This window comes from Oncorhynchus tshawytscha, linkage group LG16 (genome assembly GCF_018296145.1).
Source record: "Oncorhynchus tshawytscha isolate Ot180627B linkage group LG16, Otsh_v2.0, whole genome shotgun sequence".
Lineage (NCBI taxonomy): Eukaryota > Metazoa > Chordata > Actinopteri > Salmoniformes > Salmonidae > Oncorhynchus > Oncorhynchus tshawytscha.
Window position 1 is genome coordinate 83,559,394 of NC_056444.1, and position 22,070 is coordinate 83,581,463.

The window sequence follows — 22,070 nt, forward strand, 5'->3', positions numbered from 1 at the left end:
TGTATCTGTAACTGTAAGCTAGAACTCACCTGTATCTGTAACTCAGCTAGAACTCACCTATATCTGTAACTCAGCTAGAACTCACCTGTATCTGTAACTGTAAGCTAGAACTCACCTGTATCTGTAACTCAGCTAGAATTCACCTGTATCTGTAATTGTAAGCTAGAACTCACCTGTATCTGTAACTGTAAGCTAGAACTCACCTGTATCTGTAACTCAGCTAGAACTCACCTGTATCTGTAACTCAGCTAGAACTCACCTGTATCTGTAACTGTAAGCTAGAACTCACCTGTATCGGTAACTGTAAGCTAGAACTCACCTGTATCTATAACTGTAAGCTAGAACTCACCTGTATCTGTAACTCAGCTAGAACTCACCTGTATCTGTAACTCAGCTAGAACTCACCTGTATCTGTAACTCAGCTAGAACTCACCTGTATCTGTAACTCAGCTAGAACTCACCTGTATCTGTAACTGTAAGCTAGAACTCACCTGTATCTGTAACTGTAAGCTAGAACTCACCTGGATATGTAACTGTAAGCTAGAACTCACCTGTATCGGTAACTCAGCTAGAATTCACCTGTATCTGTAACTCAGCTAGAACTCACCTGTATCTGTAACTAAGCTACAACTCACCTGTATCTGTAACTCAGCTAGAATTCACCTGTATCTGTAACTAAGCTAGAATTCACCTGTATCTGTAACTCAGCTAGAACTCACCTGTATCGGTAACTCAGCTAGAATTCACCTGTATCTGTAACTCAGCTAGAATTCACCTGTATCTGTAACTAAGCTAGAATTCACCTGTATCTGTAACTCAGCTAGAACTCACCTGTATCTGTAACTGTAAGCTAGAATTCACCTGTATCTGTAACTCAGCTAGAATTCACCTGTATCTGTAACTCAGCTACAACTCACCTGTATCTGTAACTAAGCTACAACTCACCTGTATCTGTAAGTTACAACTCACCTGTATCTGTAACTAAGCCACAACTCACCTGTATCTGTAACTAAGCTACAACTCACGTGTATCTGTAACTAAGCTACAACTCACCTGTATCTGTAACTCAGCTAGAATTCACCTGTATCTGTAACTCAGCTAGAATTCACCTGTATCTGTAACTCAGCTAGAATTCACCTGTATCTGTAACTCAGCTAGAATTCACCTGTATCTGTAACTCAGCTAGAATTCACCTGTATCTGTAACTCAGCTAGAATTCACCTGTATCTGTAACTCAGCTAGAATTCACCTGTATCTGTAACTCAGCTAGAATTCACCTGTATCTGTAACTCAGCTAGAACTCACCTGTATCTGTAACTCAGCTAGAACTCACCTGTATCTGTAACTCAGCTAGAACTCACCTGTATCTGTAACTGTAAGCTAGAACTCACCTGTATCTGTAACTATAAGCTAGAACTCACCTGTATCTGTAACTCAGCTAGAACTCACCTGTATCGGTAACTCAGCTAGAATTCACCTGTATCTGTAACTCAGCTAGAACTCACCTGTATCTGTAACTGTAAGCTAGAATTCACCTGTATCTGTAACTGTAAGCTAGAACTCATCTGTATCTGTAACTCAGCTAGAACTCACCTATATCTGTAACTCAGCTAGAACTCACCTGTATCTGTAACTGTAAGCTAGAACTCACCTGTATCTGTAACTGTAAGCTAGAACTCACCTGTATCTGTAACTCAGCTAGAACTCACCTGTATCTGTAACTCAGCTAGAACTCACCTGTATCTGTAACTCAGCTAGAACTCACCTGTATCTGTAACTGTAAGCTAGAACTCACCTGTATCGGTAACTGTAAGCTAGAACTCACCTGTATCTGTAACTCAGCTAGAACTCACCTGTATCTGTAACTGTAAGCTAGAACTCACCTGTATCTGTAACTCAGCTAGAACTCACCTGTATCTGTAACTGTAAGCTAGAACTCACCTGTATCTGTAACTGTAAGCTAGAACTCACCTGTATCTGTAACTGTAAGCTAGAACTCACCTGTATCTGTAACTCAGCTAGAATTCACCTGTATCTGTAACTGTAAGCTAGAACTCACCTGTATCTGTAACTCAGCTAGAATTCACCTGTATCTGTAACTGTAAGCTAGAACTCACCTGTATCTGTAACTCAGCTAGAACTCACCTGTATCGGTAACTCAGCTAGAATTCACCTGTATCTGTAACTCAGCTAGAACTCACCTGTATCTGTAACTGTAAGCTAGAATTCACCTGTATCTGTAACTGTAAGCTAGAACTCACCTGTATCTGTAACTCAGCTAGAACTCACCTATATCTGTAACTCAGCTAGAACTCACCTGTATCTGTAACTGTAAGCTAGAACTCACCTGTATCTGTAACTCAGCTAGAATTCACCTGTATCTGTAATTGTAAGCTAGAACTCACCTGTATCTGTAACTGTAAGCTAGAACTCACCTGTATCTGTAACTCAGCTAGAACTCACCTGTATCTGTAACTCAGCTAGAACTCACCTGTATCTGTAACTGTAAGCTAGAACTCACCTGTATCTGTAACTGTAAGCTAGAACTCACCTGTATCGGTAACTGTAAGCTAGAACTCACCTGTATCTATAACTGTAAGCTAGAACTCACCTGTATCTGTAACTCAGCTAGAACTCACCTGTATCTGTAACTCAGCTAGAACTCACCTGTATCTGTAACTCAGCTAGAACTCACCTGTATCTGTAACTCAGCTAGAACTCACCTGTATCTGTAACTGTAAGCTAGAACTCACCTGTATCTGTAACTGTAAGCTAGAACTCACCTGGATATGTAACTGTAAGCTAGAACTCACCTGTATCTGTAACTGTAAGCTAGAATTCACCTGTATCTGTAACTGTAAGCTAGAATTCACCTGTATCTGTAACTCAGCTAGAATTCACCTGTATCTGTAACTAAGCTAGAATTCACCTGTATCTGTAACTCAGCTAGAATTCACCTGTATCTGTAACTCAGCTAGAATTCACCTGTATCTGTAACTCAGCTAGAATTCACCTATATCTGTAACTGTAAGCTAGAACTCACCTGTATCTGTAACTCAGCTAGAACTCACCTGTATCTGTAACTCAGCTAGAACTCACCTGTATCTGTAACTATAAGCTAGAACTCACCTGTATCTGTAACTCAGCTAGAACTCACCTGTATCGGTAACTCAGCTAGAATTCACCTGTATCGGTAACTCAGCTAGAACTCACCTGTATCTGTAACTGTAAGCTAGAATTCACCTGTATCTGTAACTGTAAGCTAGAACTCACCTGTATCTGTAACTCAGCTAGAACTCACCTATATCTGTAACTCAGCTAGAACTCACCTGTATCTGTAACTGTAAGCTAGAACTCACCTGTATCTGTAACTCAGCTAGAATTCACCTGTATCTGTAATTGTAAGCTAGAACTCACCTGTATCTGTAACTGTAAGCTAGAACTCACCTGTATCTGTAACTCAGCTAGAACTCACCTGTATCTGTAACTCAGCTAGAACTCACCTGTATCTGTAACTCAGCTAGAACTCACCTGTATCTGTAACTGTAAGCTAGAACTCACCTGTATCTGTAACTGTAAGCTAGAACTCACCTGTATCTGTAAGCTAGAAATCACCTGTATCTGTAACTGTAAGCTAGAACTCACCTGTATCTGTAACTCAGCTAGAATTCACCTGTATCTGTAACTGTAAGCTAGAACTCACCTGTATCTGTAACTCAGCTAGAACTCACCTGTATCGGTAACTCAGCTAGAATTCACCTGTATCTGTAACTCAGCTAGAACTCACCTGTATCTGTAACTGTAAGCTAGAACTCACCTGTATCTGTAACTCAGCTAGAATTCACCTGTATCTGTAATTGTAAGCTAGAACTCACCTGTATCTGTAACTGTAAGCTAGAACTCACCTGTATCTGTAACTCAGCTAGAACTCACCTGTATCTGTAACTCAGCTAGAACTCACCTGTATCTGTAACTCAGCTAGAACTCACCTGTATCTGTAACTGTAAGCTAGAACTCACCTGTATCGGTAACTGTAAGCTAGAACTCACCTGTATCTGTAACTCAGCTAGAACTCACCTGTATCTGTAACTCAGCTAGAACTCACCTGTATCTGTAACTGTAAGCTAGAATTCACCTGTATCTGTAACTGTAAGCTAGAACTCACCTGTATCTGTAACTCAGCTAGAACTCACCTGTATCTGTAACTGTAAGCTAGAACTCACCTGTATCTGTAACTGTAAGCTAGAACTCACCTGTATCTGTAACTCAGCTAGAACTCACCTGTATCTGTAACTGTAAGCTAGAACTCACCTGTATCTGTAACTCAGCTAGAACTCACCTGTATCTGTAACTCAGCTAGAACTCACCTGTATCTGTAACTGTAAGCTAGAATTCACCTGTATCTGTAACTCAGCTAGAATTCACCTGTATCTGTAACTAAGCTAGAATTCACCTGTATCTGTAACTAAGCTAGAATTCACCTGTATCTGTAACTCAGCTAGAATTCACCTGTATCTGTAACTCAGCTAGAACTCACCTGTATCTGTAACTGTAAGCTAGAACTCACCTGTATCTGTAACTGTAAGCTAGAACTCACCTGTATCGGTAACTCAGCTAGAATTCACCTGTATCTGTAACTGTAAGCTAGAACTCACCTGTATCTGTAACTCAGCTAGAACTCACCTGTATCTGTAACTCAGCTAGAACTCACCTGTATCTGTAACTGTAAGCTAGAACTCACCTGTATCTGTAACTCAGCTAGAATTCACCTGTATCTGTACTGTAAGCTAGAACTCACCTGTATCTGTAACTCAGCTAGAATTCACCTGTATCTATAACTGTAAGCTAGAACTCACCTGTATCTGTAACTGTAAGCTAGAACTCACCTGTATCTGTAACTCAGCTAGAACTCACCTGTATCTGTAACTGTAAGCTAGAACTCACCTGTATCTGTAACTGTAAGCTAGAACTCACCTGTATCTGTAACTGTAAGCTAGAACTCACCTGTATCTGTAACTCAGCTAGAACTCACCTGTATCTGTAACTCAGCTAGAACTCACCTGTATCTGTAACTCAGCTAGAATTCACCTGTATCTGTAACTGTAAGCTAGAACTCACCTGTATCTGTAACTCAGCTAGAACTCACCTGTATCTGTAACTCAGCTAGAACTCACCTGTATCTGTAACTCAGCTAGAACTCACCTGTATCTGTAACTGTAAGCTAGAATTCACCTGTATCGGTAACTGTAATCTAGAACTCACCTGTATCTGTAACTCAGCTAGAACTCACCTGTATCGGTAACTGTAAGCTAGAACTCACCTGTATCAGTAACTGTAAGCTAGAACTCACCTGTATCGGTAACTGTAAGCTAGAACTCACCTGTATCAGTAACTGTAAGCTAGAACTCACCTGTATCTGTAACTGTAAGCTAGAACTCACCTGTATCTGTAACTCAGCTAGAACTCACCTGTATCTGTAACTCAGCTAGAACTCACCTGTATCTGTAACTCAGCTAGAACTCACCTGTATCTGTAACTCAGCTAGAACTCACCTGTATCTGTAACTCAGCTAGAACTCACCTGTATCTGTAACTCAGCTAGAACTCACCTGTATCTGTAACTCAGCTAGAACTCACCTGTATCTGTAACTGTAAGCTAGAACTCACCTGTATCTGTAACTCAGCTAGAACTCACCTGTATCTGTAACTCAGCTAGAACTCACCTGTATCTGTAACTCAGCTAGAACTCACCTGTGATACTGTGCCAGCGTCCGTCACACAGGGATTCCTCTGGTGTGAAAGAGGTGGAGAAGACGTTTCCGCGACCACTGTTCACTGTGACTGTCACCTGTAGAGGACACCACATTATACAGTCATTATACACACTCTTTCATTGTACATTTGACTCTGTTTGAAACAGAAGAAAACTGTCTAGGTAGCCCTAAAACAACAGAACACTTAGTTAATCGTACCTCTCCCTGGTTGAGGTAGAGACTGAGCTGTTGTCCAGACCCAGCATGCAGCAGGAGACCAGAGTCAGACACCAGCCGTACCTCCAGCTGGACCTCTAGGTCCCGCCCTAACACCAGGCCTTCATCTAGACACAGAGACATGGAGAGATTAGTCAGTGTGTTTCAGATTTTATGGGTCATATTCCCTTTGTTGTGCTCTGCCTTGTCTCATAGAGGAGAGGAGGTATACTGTACCTATAGCCATGTGTCCTCCCTGGGAGGAGAGGAGGTATACTGTACCTATAGCCATGTGTCCTCCCTGGGAGGAGAGGAGGTATACTGTACCTATAGCCATGTGTCCTCCATGGGAGGAGAAGTATGCCCCAGGCTGCAGAGTGGTCTGGAAGCAAGGAACAACCCCCAGGCTTGTGGAGGGATTGTCTATGCTCTCCTCATTCAGCTCCAGGTCCCTCACACAGCCCACAAACCCTCCAGGACCTGGCACCTATGTAGTGAAAGAGATGGGCAGTACACCGTAGAACAGTTTCAATAAGGAATATATTTCTCTGTACTGTACACACACACACACACACACACACACACACACACACACACACACACACACACACACACACACACACACACACCGAGCACTGTTAAAGCCAAGAGCATTATGACTTTACAACTGACTGGAAGAAGCATTGAGACACATCTATTTTTATTTGTCACATGCTCCGAATACAACAAGTGTAGACCTTACCATGAAATGCTTTACTGACAAGCCCTTAACCAACAGCGCAGTTCAAGAAGAAGAAAATATTCACCAAATAGATTAAAATAAAAAGTAACACAATAAGAATAACAATAACGAGGCTACAGAGTCAATGTGGAGGCTATATACAGGAGGTACCGGTACAAAGTCAATGTGGAGGCTATATACAGGGTGTTACGGTACAGAGTCATTGTGGAGGCTATATACAGGGGGTACTGGTACAGAGTCAATGTGGAGGCTATATACAGGGTATTACGGTACAGAGTCAATGTGGAGGCTATATACAGGGGGTACCGGTACAGAGTCAATGTGGAGGCTATATACAGGGGGTACCGGTACAGAGTCAATGTGGAGGCTATATACAGGGGGTACCAGTACAGAGTCAATGTGGAGGCTATATACAGGGGGTACCGGTACAGAGTCAATGTGGAGGCTATATACAGGGGGTACCAGTACAAAGTCAATGTGGAGGCTATATACAGGGTATTACAATGTGGAGGCTATATACAGGGTATTACAATGTGGAGGCTATATACAGGGTATTACAATGTGGAGGCTATATACAGGAGGTACCGGTACAAAGTCAATGTGGAGGCTATATACAGGGTGTTACGGTACAGAGTCATTGTGGAGGCTATATACAGGGGATACCGGTACAGAGTCAATGTGGAGGCTATATACAGGGTATTACAATGTGGAGGCTATATACAGGGGGTACCGGTACAGAGTCAATGTGGAGGCTATATACAGGGGTACCGGTACAAAGTCAATGTGGAGGCTATATACAGGGTGTTACGGTACAGAGTCTTTGTGGAGGCTATATACAGGGGGTACCGGTACAAAGTCAATGTGGAGGCTATATACAGGAGGTACTGGTACAGAGTCAGTGTGGAGGCTATATACAGGGGGTACCGGTACAGAGTCAATATGGAGGCTATATACAGGGGTACCGGTACAGAGTCAATGTGGAGGCTATATACAGGAGGTACTGGTACAGAGTCAATGTGGAGGCTATATACAGGGGGTACTGGTACAGAGACAATGTGGAGGCTATATACAGGGTGTTAGGGTACAGAGTCAGTGTGGAGGCTATATACAGGGGGTACCGGTACAGAGTCAATGTGGAGGCTATATACAGGGGGTACCGGTACAGAGTCAATGTGGAGGCTATATACAGGGTATTACAATGTGGAGGCTATATACAGGGGGTACCGGTACAGAGTCAATGTGGAGGCTATATACAGGGGGTACCGGTACAAAGTCAATGTGGAGGCTATATACAGGGGGTACCGGTACAAAGTCAATGTGGAGGCTATATACAGGGGGTACCGGTACAAAGTCAATGTGGAGGCTATATACAGGTGGTACTGGTACAGAGTCAGTGTGGAGGCTATATACAGGGGGTACTGGTACAGAGTCAATGTGGAGGCTATATACAGGGTATTACGGTACAGAGTCAATGTGGAGACTATATACAGGGGTACCGGTACAGAGTCATTGTGGAGGCTATATACAGGAGGTACTGGTACAGAGTCAGTGTGGAGGCTATATACAGGGGGTACTGGTACAGACAATGTGGAGGCTATATACAGGGTATTACGGTACAGAGTCAATGTGGAGACTATATACAGGGGGTACCGGTACAGAGTCAATGTGGAGGCTATATATAGGGGTACCGGTACAGAGTCAATGTGGAGGCTATATACAGGGGGTACCGGTACAAAGTCAACGTGGAGGCTATATACAGGGTATTACAATGTGGAGGCTATATACAGGAGGTACCGATACAAAGTCAATGTGGAGGCTATATACAGGGGGTACCGGTACAAAGTCAATGTGGAGGCTATATACAGGGGTACCGGTACAAAGTCAATGTGGAGGCTATATACAGGGTATTACAATGTGGAGGCTATATACAGGGGGTACCGGTACAGAGTCAATGTGGAGGCTATATACAGGGGATACCGGTACAAAGTCAATGTGGAGGTTATATACAGGGGTACCGGTACAAAGTCAATGTGGAGGCTATATACAGGGTGTTACGGTACAGAGTCATTGTGGAGGCTATATACAGGGGGTACCGGTACAGAGTCAATGTGGAGGCTATATACAGGAGGTACTGGTACAGAGTCAGTGTGGAGGCTATATACAGGGGGTACTGGTACAGAGTCAATGTGGAGGCTATATACAGGGTGTTACGGTACAGAGTCAATGTGGAGGCTATATACAGGGGGTACCGGTACAGAGTCAATGTGGAGGCTATATACAGGGTATTACAATGTGGAGGCTATATACAGGGTATTACAATGTGGAGGCTATATACAGGGGGTACCGGTACAGAGTCAATGTGGAGGCTATATACAGGGTGTTACGGTACAGAGTCATTGTGGAGGCTATATACAGGGGTACCGGTACAAAGTCAATGTGGAGGCTATATACAGGGTGTTACGGTACAGAGTCATTGTGGAGGCTATATACAGGGGTACCGGTACAGAGTCAATGTGGAGGCTATATACAGGAGGTACTGGTACAGAGTCAGTGTGGAGGCTATATACAGGGGTACCGGTACAGAGTCAATGTGGAGGCTATATACAGGGGGTACCGGTACAGAGTCAATGTGGAGGCTATATACAGGGGTACTGGTACAGAGTCAATGTGGAGGCTATATACAGGGGTACCGGTACAGAGTCAATGTGGAGGCTATATACAGGGGGTACCGGTACAGAGTCAATGTGGAGGCTATATACAGGGGTACCGGTACAGAGTCAATGTGGAGGCTATATACAGGGGGTACCGGTACAGAGTCAATGTGGAGGCTATATACAGGGTATTACAATGTGGAGGCTATATACAAGGGGTACCGGTACAGAGTCAATGTGGAGGCTATATACAGGGGGTACCGGTACAAAGTCAATGTGGAGGCTATATACAGGGGTACCGGTACAAAGTCAATGTGGAGGCTATATACAGGGTGTTACGGTACAGAGTCATTGTGGAGGCTATATACAGGGGTACCGGTACAGAGTCAATGTGGAGGCTATATACAGGAGGTACTGGTACAGAGTCAGTGTGGAGGCTATATACAGGGGGTACTGGTACAGAGTCAATGTGGAGGCTATATACAGGGGTACCGGTACAGAGTCAATGTGGAGGCTATATACAGGGGTACCGGTACAGAGTCAATGTGGAGACTATATACAGGGGGTACCGGTACAGAATCAATGTGGAGGCTATATATAGGGGGTACCGGTACAGAGTCAATGTGGAGGCTATATAAAGGAGGTACTGGTACAGAGTCAGTGTGGAGGCTATATACAGGGTATTACGGTACAGAGTCAATGTGGAGGCTATATATAGGGTATTACGGTACAGAGTCAATGTGGAGGCTATATACAGGGTATTACGGTACAGAGTCAATGTGGAGGCTATATACAGGAGGTACTGGTACAGAGTCAATGTGGAGGCTATATACAGGGGTACCGGTACAGAGTCAATGTGGAGGCTATATACAGGGGGTACCGGTACAAAGTCAATGTGGAGGCTATATACAGGGGTACCGGTACAAAGTCAATGTGGAGGCTATATACAGGGGGTACCGGTACAAAGTCAATGTGGAGGCTATATACAGGGTGTTACGGTACAGAGTCATTGTGGAGGCTATATACAGGGGATACCGGTACAGAGTCAATGTGGAGGCTATATACAGGGTATTACAATGTGGAGGCTATATACAGGGGTACCGGTACAGAGTCAATGTGGAGGCTATATACAGGGGGTACCGGTACAGAGTCAATGTGGAGGCTATATACAGGGTATTACGGTACAGAGTCAATGTGGAGACTATATACAGGGGGTACCGGTACAGAGTCAATGTGGAGGCTATATAGGGGGTACCGGTACAGAGTCAATGTGGAGGCTATATAAAGGGAGGTACTGGTACAGAGTCAGTGTGGAGGCTATATACAGGGTATTACGGTACAGAGTCAATGTGGAGGCTATATATAGGGTATTACGGTACAGAGTCAATGTGGAGGCTATATACAGGAGGTACTGGTACAGAGTCAATGTGGAGGCTATATACAGGGTATTACGGTACAGAGTCAATATGGAGGCTATATACAGGAGGTACCGGTACAGAGTCAATGTGGAGGCTATATACAGGGGTACCGGTACAGAGTCAATGTGGAGGCTAAATACAGGGGTACTGGTACAGAGACAATGTGGAGGCTATATACAGGGGTACCGGTGCAGAGTCAATGTGGAGGCTATATACAGGGGGTACCGGTGCAGATTCAATGTGGAGGCTATATACAGGGGGTACCGGTACAGTGTCAATGTGGAGGCTATATACAGGGGGTACCAGTACAGAGTCAATGTGGAGGCTATATACAGGGGGTACCGGTGCAGAGTATATGTGGAGGCTATATACAGGGGGTACCGGTACATTGTCAATGTGGAGGCTATATACAGGGGGTACCAGTACAGAGTCAATGTGGAGGCTATATACAGGGGTACCGGTGCAGAGTCAATGTGGAGGCTATATACAGGGGTAACAGTACAGTGTCAATGTGGAGGCTATATACAGGGGGTACCAGTGCAGAGTCAATGTGGAGGCTATATACAGGGGTACCGGTACAGTGTCAATGTGGAGGTTATATACAGGGGGTACCGGTACAAAGTCAATGTGGAGGCTATATACAGGGGTACCGGTACAAAGTCAATGTGGAGGCTATATACAGGGTATTACAATGTGGAGGCTATATACAGGGGGTACCGGTACAGAGTCAATGTGGAGGCTATATACAGGGGATACCGGTACAAAGTCAATGTGGAGGTTATATACAGGGGGTACCGGTACAAAGTCAATGTGGAGGCTATATACAGGGTGTTACGGTACAGAGTCATTGTGGAGGCTATATACAGGGGGTACCGGTACAGAGTCAATGTGGAGGCTATATACAGGAGGTACTGGTACAGAGTCAGTGTGGAGGCTATATACAGGGGGTACTGGTACAGAGTCAATGTGGAGGCTATATACAGGGTGTTACGGTACAGAGTCAATGTGGAGGCTATATACAGGGGTACCGGTACAGAGTCAATGTGGAGGCTATATACAGGGTATTACAATGTGGAGGCTATATACAGGGTATTACAATGTGGAGGCTATATACAGGGGTACCGGTACAGAGTCAATGTGGAGGCTATATACAGGGTGTTACGGTACAGAGTCATTGTGGAGGCTATATACAGGGGGTACCGGTACAAAGTCAATGTGGAGGCTATATACAGGGTGTTACGGTACAGAGTCATTGTGGAGGCTATATACAGGGGGTACCGGTACAGAGTCAATGTGGAGGCTATATACAGGAGGTACTGGTACAGAGTCAGTGTGGAGGCTATATACAGGGGGTACCGGTACAGAGTCAATGTGGAGGCTATATACAGGGGGTACCGGTACAGAGTCAATGTGGAGGCTATATACAGGGGGTACTGGTACAGAGTCAATGTGGAGGCTATATACAGGGGGTACCGGTACAGAGTCAATGTGGAGGCTATATACAGGGGGTACCGGTACAGAGTCAATGTGGAGGCTATATACAGGGGGTACCGGTACAGAGTCAATGTGGAGGCTATATACAGGGGTACCGGTACAGAGTCAATGTGGAGGCTATATACAGGGTATTACAATGTGGAGGCTATATACAAGGGGTACCGGTACAGAGTCAATGTGGAGGCTATATACAGGGGTACCGGTACAAAGTCAATGTGGAGGCTATATACAGGGGTACCGGTACAAAGTCAATGTGGAGGCTATATACAGGGGTACCGGTACAAAGTCAATGTGGAGGCTATATACAGGGTGTTACGGTACAGAGTCATTGTGGAGGCTATATACAGGGGTACCGGTACAGAGTCAATGTGGAGGCTATATACAGGAGGTACTGGTACAGAGTCAGTGTGGAGGCTATATACAGGGGGTACTGGTACAGAGTCAATGTGGAGGCTATATACAGGGGGTACCGGTACAGAGTCAATGTGGAGGCTATATACAGGGGGTACCGGTACAGAGTCAATGTGGAGACTATATACAGGGGTACCGGTACAGAATCAATGTGGAGGCTATATATAGGGGTACCGGTACAGAGTCAATGTGGAGGCTATATAAAGGAGGTACTGGTACAGAGTCAGTGTGGAGGCTATATACAGGGTATTACGGTACAGAGTCAATGTGGAGGCTATATATAGGGTATTACGGTACAGAGTCAATGTGGAGGCTATATATAGGGTATTACGGTACAGAGTCAATGTGGAGGCTATATACAGGAGGTACTGGTACAGAGTCAATGTGGAGGCTATATACAGGGGGTACCGGTACAGAGTCAATGTGGAGGCTATATACAGGGGGTACCGGTACAAAGTCAATGTGGAGGCTATATACAGGGGTACCGGTACAAAGTCAATGTGGAGGCTATATACAGGGGTACCGGTACAAAGTCAATGTGGAGGCTATATACAGGGTGTTACGGTACAGAGTCATTGTGGAGGCTATATACAGGGGATACCGGTACAGAGTCAATGTGGAGGCTATATACAGGGTATTACAATGTGGAGGCTATATACAGGGGGTACCGGTACAGAGTCAATGTGGAGGCTATATACAGGGGGTACTGGTACAGAGTCAATGTGGAGGCTATATACAGGGTATTACGGTACAGAGTCAATGTGGAGACTATATACAGGGGGTACCGGTACAGAGTCAATGTGGAGGCTATATATAGGGGGTACCGGTACCGAGTCAATGTGGAGGCTATATAAAGGAGGTACTGGTACAGAGTCAGTGTGGAGGCTATATACAGGGTATTACGGTACAGAGTCAATGTGGAGGCTATATATAGGGTATTACGGTACAGAGTCAATGTGGAGGCTATATACAGGAGGTACTGGTACAGAGTCAATGTGGAGGCTATATACAGGGTATTACGGTACAGAGTCAATATGGAGGCTATATACAGGAGGTACCGGTACAGAGTCAATGTGGAGGCTATATACAGGGGGTACCGGTACAGAGTCAATGTGGAGGCTAAATACAGGGTACTGGTACAGAGACAATGTGGAGGCTATATACAGGGGGTACCGGTGCAGAGTCAATGTGGAGGCTATATACAGGGGGTACCGGTGCAGATTCAATGTGGAGGCTATATACAGGGGGTACCGGTACAGTGTCAATGTGGAGGCTATATACAGGGGGTACCAGTACAGAGTCAATGTGGAGGCTATATACAGGGGGTACCGGTGCAGAGTATATGTGGAGGCTATATACAGGGGGTACCGGTACATTGTCAATGTGGAGGCTATATACAGGGGGTACCAGTACAGAGTCAATGTGGAGGCTATATACAGGGGGTACCGGTGCAGAGTCAATGTGGAGGCTATATACAGGGGTAACAGTACAGTGTCAATGTGGAGGCTATATACAGGGGGTACCAGTGCAGAGTCAATGTGGAGGCTATATACAGGGGGTACCGGTACAGTGTCAATGTGGAGGTTATATACAGGGGGTACCGGTACAGTGTCAATGTGGAGGTTATATACAGGGGGTACCGGTACAGAGTCAATGTGGAGGCTATATACAGGGTGTTACGGTACAGAGTCAATGTGGAGGCTATATACAGGGTGTTACAGTACAGAGTCAATGTGGAGGCTATATACAGGAGGTACCGGTACAGAGTCAATGTGGAGGCTATATACAGGGGGTACCGGTACAGAGTCAATGTGGAGGCTATATACAGGAGGTACCGGTACAGAGTCAATGTGGAGGCTATATACAGGGGGTACCGGTACAGAGTCAATGTGGAGGCTATATACAGGGTATTACGGTACACAGTCAATGTGGAGGCTATATACAGGGGGTACCGGTACAGAGTCAATGTGGAGGCTATATACAGGGGTACTGGTACAGAGTCAATGTGGAGGCTATATACAGGGTGTTACGGTACAGAGTTAATGTGGAGGCTATATACAGGGGGTACTGGTACAGAGTCAATGTGGAGGCTATATACAGGGTGTTACGGTACAGAGTCAATGTGGAGGCTATATACAGGGGGTACCGGTACTTTACCACTGACCGGAGGAAGCACAATGTTGACATAGTAGCTATTTTAAAATGAATCTTTCCCAAATTCTTTCTCCTCCTCACAATGTAACAGACTTTCTCCTCCAATAGGGAAGGAGGAGAGGGGATAGGATGAAAACAATGGAATTTGCCGAAAAATGTACTGAGATAGAGTTTAAGTCGAATTCCTCGTGTCTCCACTGTGAATGTGACGGCTGTAGTACCGTGAGAAGTGAGCTGGCGACTGCTGAGGGAACTCCTCCGATGTAGAGAGGGGAACTGAAGGGTGTTTTCTCCCCTCCCGAGACCCTCTTAGACTGGGTATTGATCCCATCAACAATCAAACTGGCCTTCTCTCCCTCCCTCTTCACAAACACCTGGTGGGGGAAAATAAACAAGCAGACAAAATACATGTTGCTATTACGCTGGTCTGTTACTGACGGTGCCAGGACTTAGAACACACACAGATATACACACAGATACACAGATACACACACAGATACACAGATACACACACACACACAGATACACACACAGATACACACACAGATACACACACAGATACACACACAGATACACACACAGATACACACACAGATACCCACACAGATACACACACACAGATACACACAGATACACACACAGATACACACAGATACACACAGATACACACAGATACACAGACACACAGATACACACAGATACACACAGATACACACAGATACACAGACACACAGATACACACAGATACACACAGACACACACAGACACACACAGATACACACACAGATACACACAGATACACACAGATACACACACAGACACACAGACACACAGATACACACACACAGATACACAGACACACAGATACACACACACAGATACACAGACACACAGATACACACAGATACACACAGATACACACAGACACACACAGATACACACAGATACACACAGATACACACAGATACACACAGACACACACAGATACACACAGATACACACAGATACACACAGACACACAGACACACACACAGATACACACAGACACACAAACACACAGATACACACACAGACACACACAGACACACACACAGATACACACACAGATACACAGATACACACACAGATACACACAGATACACACACACGAACCACAATCCTGATCTAAATCTCAATCAGGACGGAAGACAATGCGACTACAGCCGCAACGTGAGACCCAGATTCCCGTGCCTTCAGTGATATTTACTGACTGCAGACAAAAAGACAAACGATTTCAATATAAATAAACATCATTACAGTGTTCTTGGCGTGTTACTGAGGATGGTGGTAAGATAGCATGTTATTGGTTATACCACACACACACACACACACACACACACACACACACACCGTGTGCCACTGTCCATCGTTGTACTTCCTGCGCGAGCGGATGCTAGTCTTCCTCTTCCCTCCGTTGATGAGGAGCAGCAGGTGTCCGTCGGAGACCGACAGGGTCATCACAGATCTGCTACGTCGTTCTCCTGATCCAGACACACAGAACACCAGGCCTTCTGAAGAGTTCACACGTAGACCCATGGAGATGTGAGGCCTGGGGTTTAGAGAGAAGGGGACATGCGTTATAGCCATATAGGTTACATTCATATACAGGACATGGAACAACGGGTGGAAAACAAATATATATATTTTTCAAAGGAAGATCTGAAATCGACAATGAAAAAAACATCTTTATTGAAACAGAGCCCCGTGGAGGGTGTTTAGCCAGTACTACTACTAGTTATGGGGTTACTGACGTCCTGCTGAAGACCTCTGGTAGCCTGTCGTAGCGCTGGTGGCTATGGGAGGAGCCACTGAAGTGCAGAGCTCCAACCTCCTCCTGATTGGCTAGGTCCCCCCTGGCAGGACCCCTGCCATTGCGACTCCGCCCCACTGACCCCCGCCACCCGCCGGCTTCCTGTGTTTATCCTGTAGAGGGGTTGGGGGTGGGGGGTAGGGTAGGGGGTGAGGGAGGGGGGAAGGGAGGAGTGAGGGAGGGAGGGAGGGAGGGAGGGAGGGGGATATGATAACTTCATCATGGAGGGTAGAGTGGTTCATACAGCAAGGAAAATGTAATGCAGAAATGTGGGACGAACAAGGCATTTAAGGAGCTATTTAGGGACACGGTTATTAATGTTCTGTGAGCACCCTGTGGATACGTCTTCTGCTCTCAAGGCCTGGCTGAGGGAGAGTTTTGTATGTCGAGAATTACGATGACCCAATGAATGAACGCGATTTTTCCATACACAGAACACCTCACAAAACATCCCTCAGAACACGACACAGAATATCCCTCAGAACACGACACAAAACCTCCCTCAGAACACGACACAAAACCTCCCTCAGAACACGACACAAAACCTCCCTCAGAACACGACACAAAACCTCCCTCAGAACACGACACAAAACCTCCCTCAGAACACGACACAAAACCTCCCTCAGAACACGACACAAAACCTCCCTCAGAACACGACACAAAACCTCCCTCAGAACACGACACAGAATATCCCTCAGAACACGACACAAAACCTCCCTCAGAACACGACACAAAACCTCCCTCAGAACACAACACAAAACCTCCCTCAGAACACGACACAGAACATCCCACAGAACACGACACAGAACATCCCACAGAACACGACACAAAACATCCCACAGAACACGACACAAAACATCCCACAGAACACGACACAGAACATCCCACAGAACACGACACAAAACATCCCTCAGAACACGACACAAAACCTCCCACAGAACACGACACAGAACCTCCCACAGAACATCCCACAGTCTCTCAGGTATATAATTAGTCATGTGATACCCATTACACCGTAGATGTTCCACACAAGACTGCTTGTTCACTTGGATTCAAATCGGCATTTTTAATCTGGTGTTCGACAAGTAATTTTAATTTAAAGTGAAAATAAAAAATAAAACCTCTAAGAAAGATGAAGACACCTCTGAATAACTGACTTTGACGACACACACAGACAACTACGTACCTTGAAATGCATTCGTTGGAATATTTTTGTTGTTGTTGATTTGATTCGATGCGCAACACGTTTTTCGGTTAGAAGCTTCAGGTCGGTGGAAGTGACGTGGTGTCCAGCGTCCCGGTTCTACAGTTTCTCGACAGTTACAACAGTGTGTCAGACGGTAAGCCCCACATATTCAGGGCAGTGCAGGGAGAAGACACCAGGTATAGACTTGGAGCTGAAGTAACACTAGAAGGGATTCTATTTGAGTACAAGTGTATCAAGATGTCAGAGGGAATCTATGAAAACACAGATGGGATTTAAAGATGAAACCAGAGATAGGGGGCGGCAGGTATTCTAGTGGTTAGAGCGTTGGGCCAGTAACCGAAAGGTTGCTGGATAAAATCTCTGAACTGACAAGGTAAAAACCTGTCGTTCTGCCCTTGAATAAGGCCACTGTTCCACGGTAGGCCGTCATTGTAAATAAGAATTTGTTTGACTTGTCAGGTTAAATAAAAAAAAAAAAACAGAAGGCTAATTACATGGCCATGTAAGAGCCTTCAAGCCCTGCCTAAGAGATTGTTGAGCAACATTTAGGGAACATTTCTTTATGGTTCCTTTTCACAATTGATGGTACGACACATGACCGAATCTGACTCAAACAACTTCTGATTCAGTACATTTTCAGTGGTGGAAAGAGACCCTACGGAAATGCTGCAGTGTGTTGTTCTACTGGCTGGGACCAATCCTACTGGCTGGGACCAATCCTACTGGCTGGGACTAATCCTACTGGCTGGGACTAATCCTACTGGCTGGGACTAATCCTACTGGCTGGGACCAATCCTACTGGCTGGGATCAATCCTACTGTCTGGGACCATTCCTATTGGCTGGGACCAATCCTACTGGCTGGGACCAATCCTACTGGCTGGGACCAATCTTACTGGCTGGGACCATCCTATTGGCTGGGGCCATCCTATTGGCTGGGACCAATCCTACTGGCTGGGACTAATCCTACTGGCTGGGACTAATCCTACTGGCTGGGACCAATCCTACTGGCTGGGACCAATCCTACTGGCTGGGACCAATCCTACTGGCTGGGACCATCCTACTGGCTGGGACCATCCTACTGGCTGGGACCATCCTACTGGCTGGGACTAATCCTACTGGCTGGGACTAATCCTACTGGCTGGGACTAATCCTACTGGCTGGGACCAATCCTACTGGCTGGGACCAATCCTACTGGCTGGGACCAATCCTACTGGCTGGGACTAATGGCTGGGACCATCCTATTGGCTGGGACCAATCCTACTGGCTGGGACCAATCCTACTGGCTGGGCACATCCTACTGGCTGGGACCAATCCTAATGGCTGGGACCAATCCTAATGGCTGAGACCATCCTACTGGCTGGGACCAATCCTACTGGCTGGGACCAATCCTACTGGCTGGGACCATCCTATTGGCTGGGACTAATCCTACTGGCTGGGACCAATCCTACTGGCTGGGACCAGCCTACTGGCTGGGACTAATCCTACTGGCTGGGACTAATCCTACTGGCTGGGACCATCCTACTGGCTGGAACCATCCTACTGGCTGGGACCAATCCTACTGGCTGGGACCAATCCTGCTGGCTGGGACCAATCCTACTGGCTGGGACCAATCCTGCTGGCTGGGATCAATCCTACTGGCTGGGACCATTCCTACTGGCTGGGACCATTCCTATTGGCTGGGACCAATCCTACTGGCTGGGACTAATCCTACTGGCTGGGACTAATCCTACTGGCTGGGACTAATCCTACTGGCTGGGACTAATCCTACTGGCTGGGACTAATCCTACTGGCTGGGACCATCCTACTGGCTGGGACTAATCCTACTGGCTGGGACCAATCCTACTGGCTGGGATCAATCCTACTGGCTGGGATCAATCCTACTGGCTGGGACCATTCTATTGGCTGGGACCAATCCTACTGGCTGGGACCAATCCTACTGGCTGGGACCAATCCTACTGGCTGGGACTAATCCTACTGGCTGGGACTAATCCTACTGGCTGGGACTAATCCTACTGGCTGGGACCAATCCTACTGGCTGGGACTAATCCTACTGGCTGGGACTAATCCTACTGGCTGGGACCATCCTACTGGCTGGGACCATCCTACTGGCTGGGACCAATCCTACTGGCTGGGACCAATCCTACTGGCTGGGACCAATCCTACTGGCTGGGACCAATCCTACTGGCTGGGAACATCCTACTGGCTGGGACCAATCCTTCTGGCTGGGACAAATCCTACTGGCTGGGACCAATCCTACTGGCTGGGACCATCCTACTGGGACCAATCCTACTGGCTGGGACCAATCCTACTGGCTGGGACCAATCCTACTGGCTGGGAATAATCCTACTGGCTGGGACTAATCCTACTGGCTGGGACCAATCCTACTGGCTGGGACCAATCCTACTGGCTGGGACTAATCCTACTGGCTGGGACTAATCCTACTGGCTGGGACTAATCCTACTGGCTGGAACTAATCCTACTGTTTGGGACTAATCCTACTGGCTGGGACCAATCCTACTGGCTGGGACCAATCCTATTGGCTGGGACCAATCCTACTGGCTGGGACCAATCCTACTGGCTGGGACCAATCCTACTGGCTGGGACCAATCCTACTGGCTGGGACCATCCTACTGGCTGGGACCAATCCTACTAGCTGGGACCATCCTACTGGCTGGGACCATCCTACTGGCTGGGACCAATCCTACTGGCTGGGACCAATCCTACTGGCTGGGACCAATCCTACTGGCTGGGACCAATCCTACTGGCTGGGAACATCCTACTGGCTGGGACCAATCCTACTGGCTGGGACCAATCCTACTGGCTGGTACCAATCCTATTGGCTGAGACCATCCTACTGGCTGGGACCATCCTAGGCATGTGTAGAGGTCTCACTGACAGCATCCGACCCATTGGAGAGTGTGAATAGTGTGTCATGTGGAATGAATGTAATCTGGTTGTGTGAGTAAAGCACAGCAATTATACTAGCTACTGTATGTATAACAGTCTCTATCTTGTGGAGTCACGCTGAATATCCCGCGAAAGGTTTTAGCTGGTTTTGTTTCTATTTGTGGCCTAATTGAAAGATGTATCAGACTTCTTTAAAAGAGACCAGGGCTTTGTAGAGTTTGTACTCTGTTCATCAGGCCCAGTTGAGTGAAGCAGTCTAATAAACTCTAACTGTGAACTAACTACACAACGAAAAGCATGGGGACACTCGTCCAACGTCTCAGTCCAAAATTATGGGCATTAATATGAAGTTGGTCCCCCCATGTGCTGCTATAACAGCCTCCACTTTTCTGGGAAGGCTTTCCATTAGATGTTGGAATATTGCTGTGGGGAATTGGCTTTCATTCAGCCACAAGAGCATTAGTGAGGTTGGGGCACTGATGTTGGGCGATTAGGCCTGGCTCACAGTCGGCGTTCCAATTCATCCCAAAGGTGTTTGATGAGGTTGAGGTCAGGGTTCTGTGTAGGCCAGTCAAATTCTTCCACAACGATCTCAACAAATAATTTCTGTATGGACCTCGCTCTGTGCACGGGGCATTGTCATGCTGAAACAGGAAAGGGCCTTCCCAAACTGTTGCCACAAAGTTGGAAGCACAGAATTGTATGCTGTAGCGTAAAGATTTCCCTTCACTGGAACTAAGGGGCCTGAACCATGAAAAACAGCTCCAGACCATTATTCCTCATCCACCAAACTTTACAGTTGGCACTATACGTTGGGGCAGGTAGCGTTCTCCTGGCATCTGCCATCCCCAGATTCGTCTGTCGGACTGCTAGATGGTGAAGCAGGATTCATCAATACAGAGAACGCGTTTCCACTGCTGCTTTTCATTATAGTTTGTACTGTTTTCATATATATCTTTATTATAGTTAATAATCACTTTATAATGACAGCATGTTTTGTCTTTCCTTCTGTTGTATAGGAGTTCATTCTGATTGAAGATCCATGATGGTCATTTTCTTGTCTGTCTATAATCTCTCGTCACAGACTTAACATCGAGTAGCCGATTCGGGTTCTGAGTGCCGACACTATGCAGACTATGAAATGTGTGATGAACGCAGGGGTTTGGAGACACTCGATCACACACACACACACTCACACACACACACACACACACACACACACACACACACTCGATCTCTCTCTCACACGCTCAATCTCTCACACTCGA

General features: G+C 46.1%; 1 protein-coding gene across 1 annotated transcript in view; it reads right to left on the reverse strand.

Annotated features, from left to right (window-relative positions):
• Nucleotides 1-22,070, reverse strand: part of LOC112216446 (laminin subunit alpha-5-like) — a 47,729-nt gene that overhangs the window by 13,733 nt on the left and 11,926 nt on the right. Inside the window, exons 12-18 of the mRNA XM_042299953.1 lie at nucleotides 16,766-16,800; nucleotides 16,629-16,730; nucleotides 16,228-16,426; nucleotides 15,060-15,212; nucleotides 6,296-6,455; nucleotides 5,972-6,096; nucleotides 5,751-5,847 (exon numbers count right to left, since the gene is read on the reverse strand). Coding sequence (XP_042155887.1) covers nucleotides 5,751-5,847; nucleotides 5,972-6,096; nucleotides 6,296-6,455; nucleotides 15,060-15,212; nucleotides 16,228-16,426; nucleotides 16,629-16,730; nucleotides 16,766-16,800 — 871 coding nt within the window. The remainder of the gene's footprint in view (nucleotides 1-5,750; nucleotides 5,848-5,971; nucleotides 6,097-6,295; nucleotides 6,456-15,059; nucleotides 15,213-16,227; nucleotides 16,427-16,628; nucleotides 16,731-16,765; nucleotides 16,801-22,070) is intronic.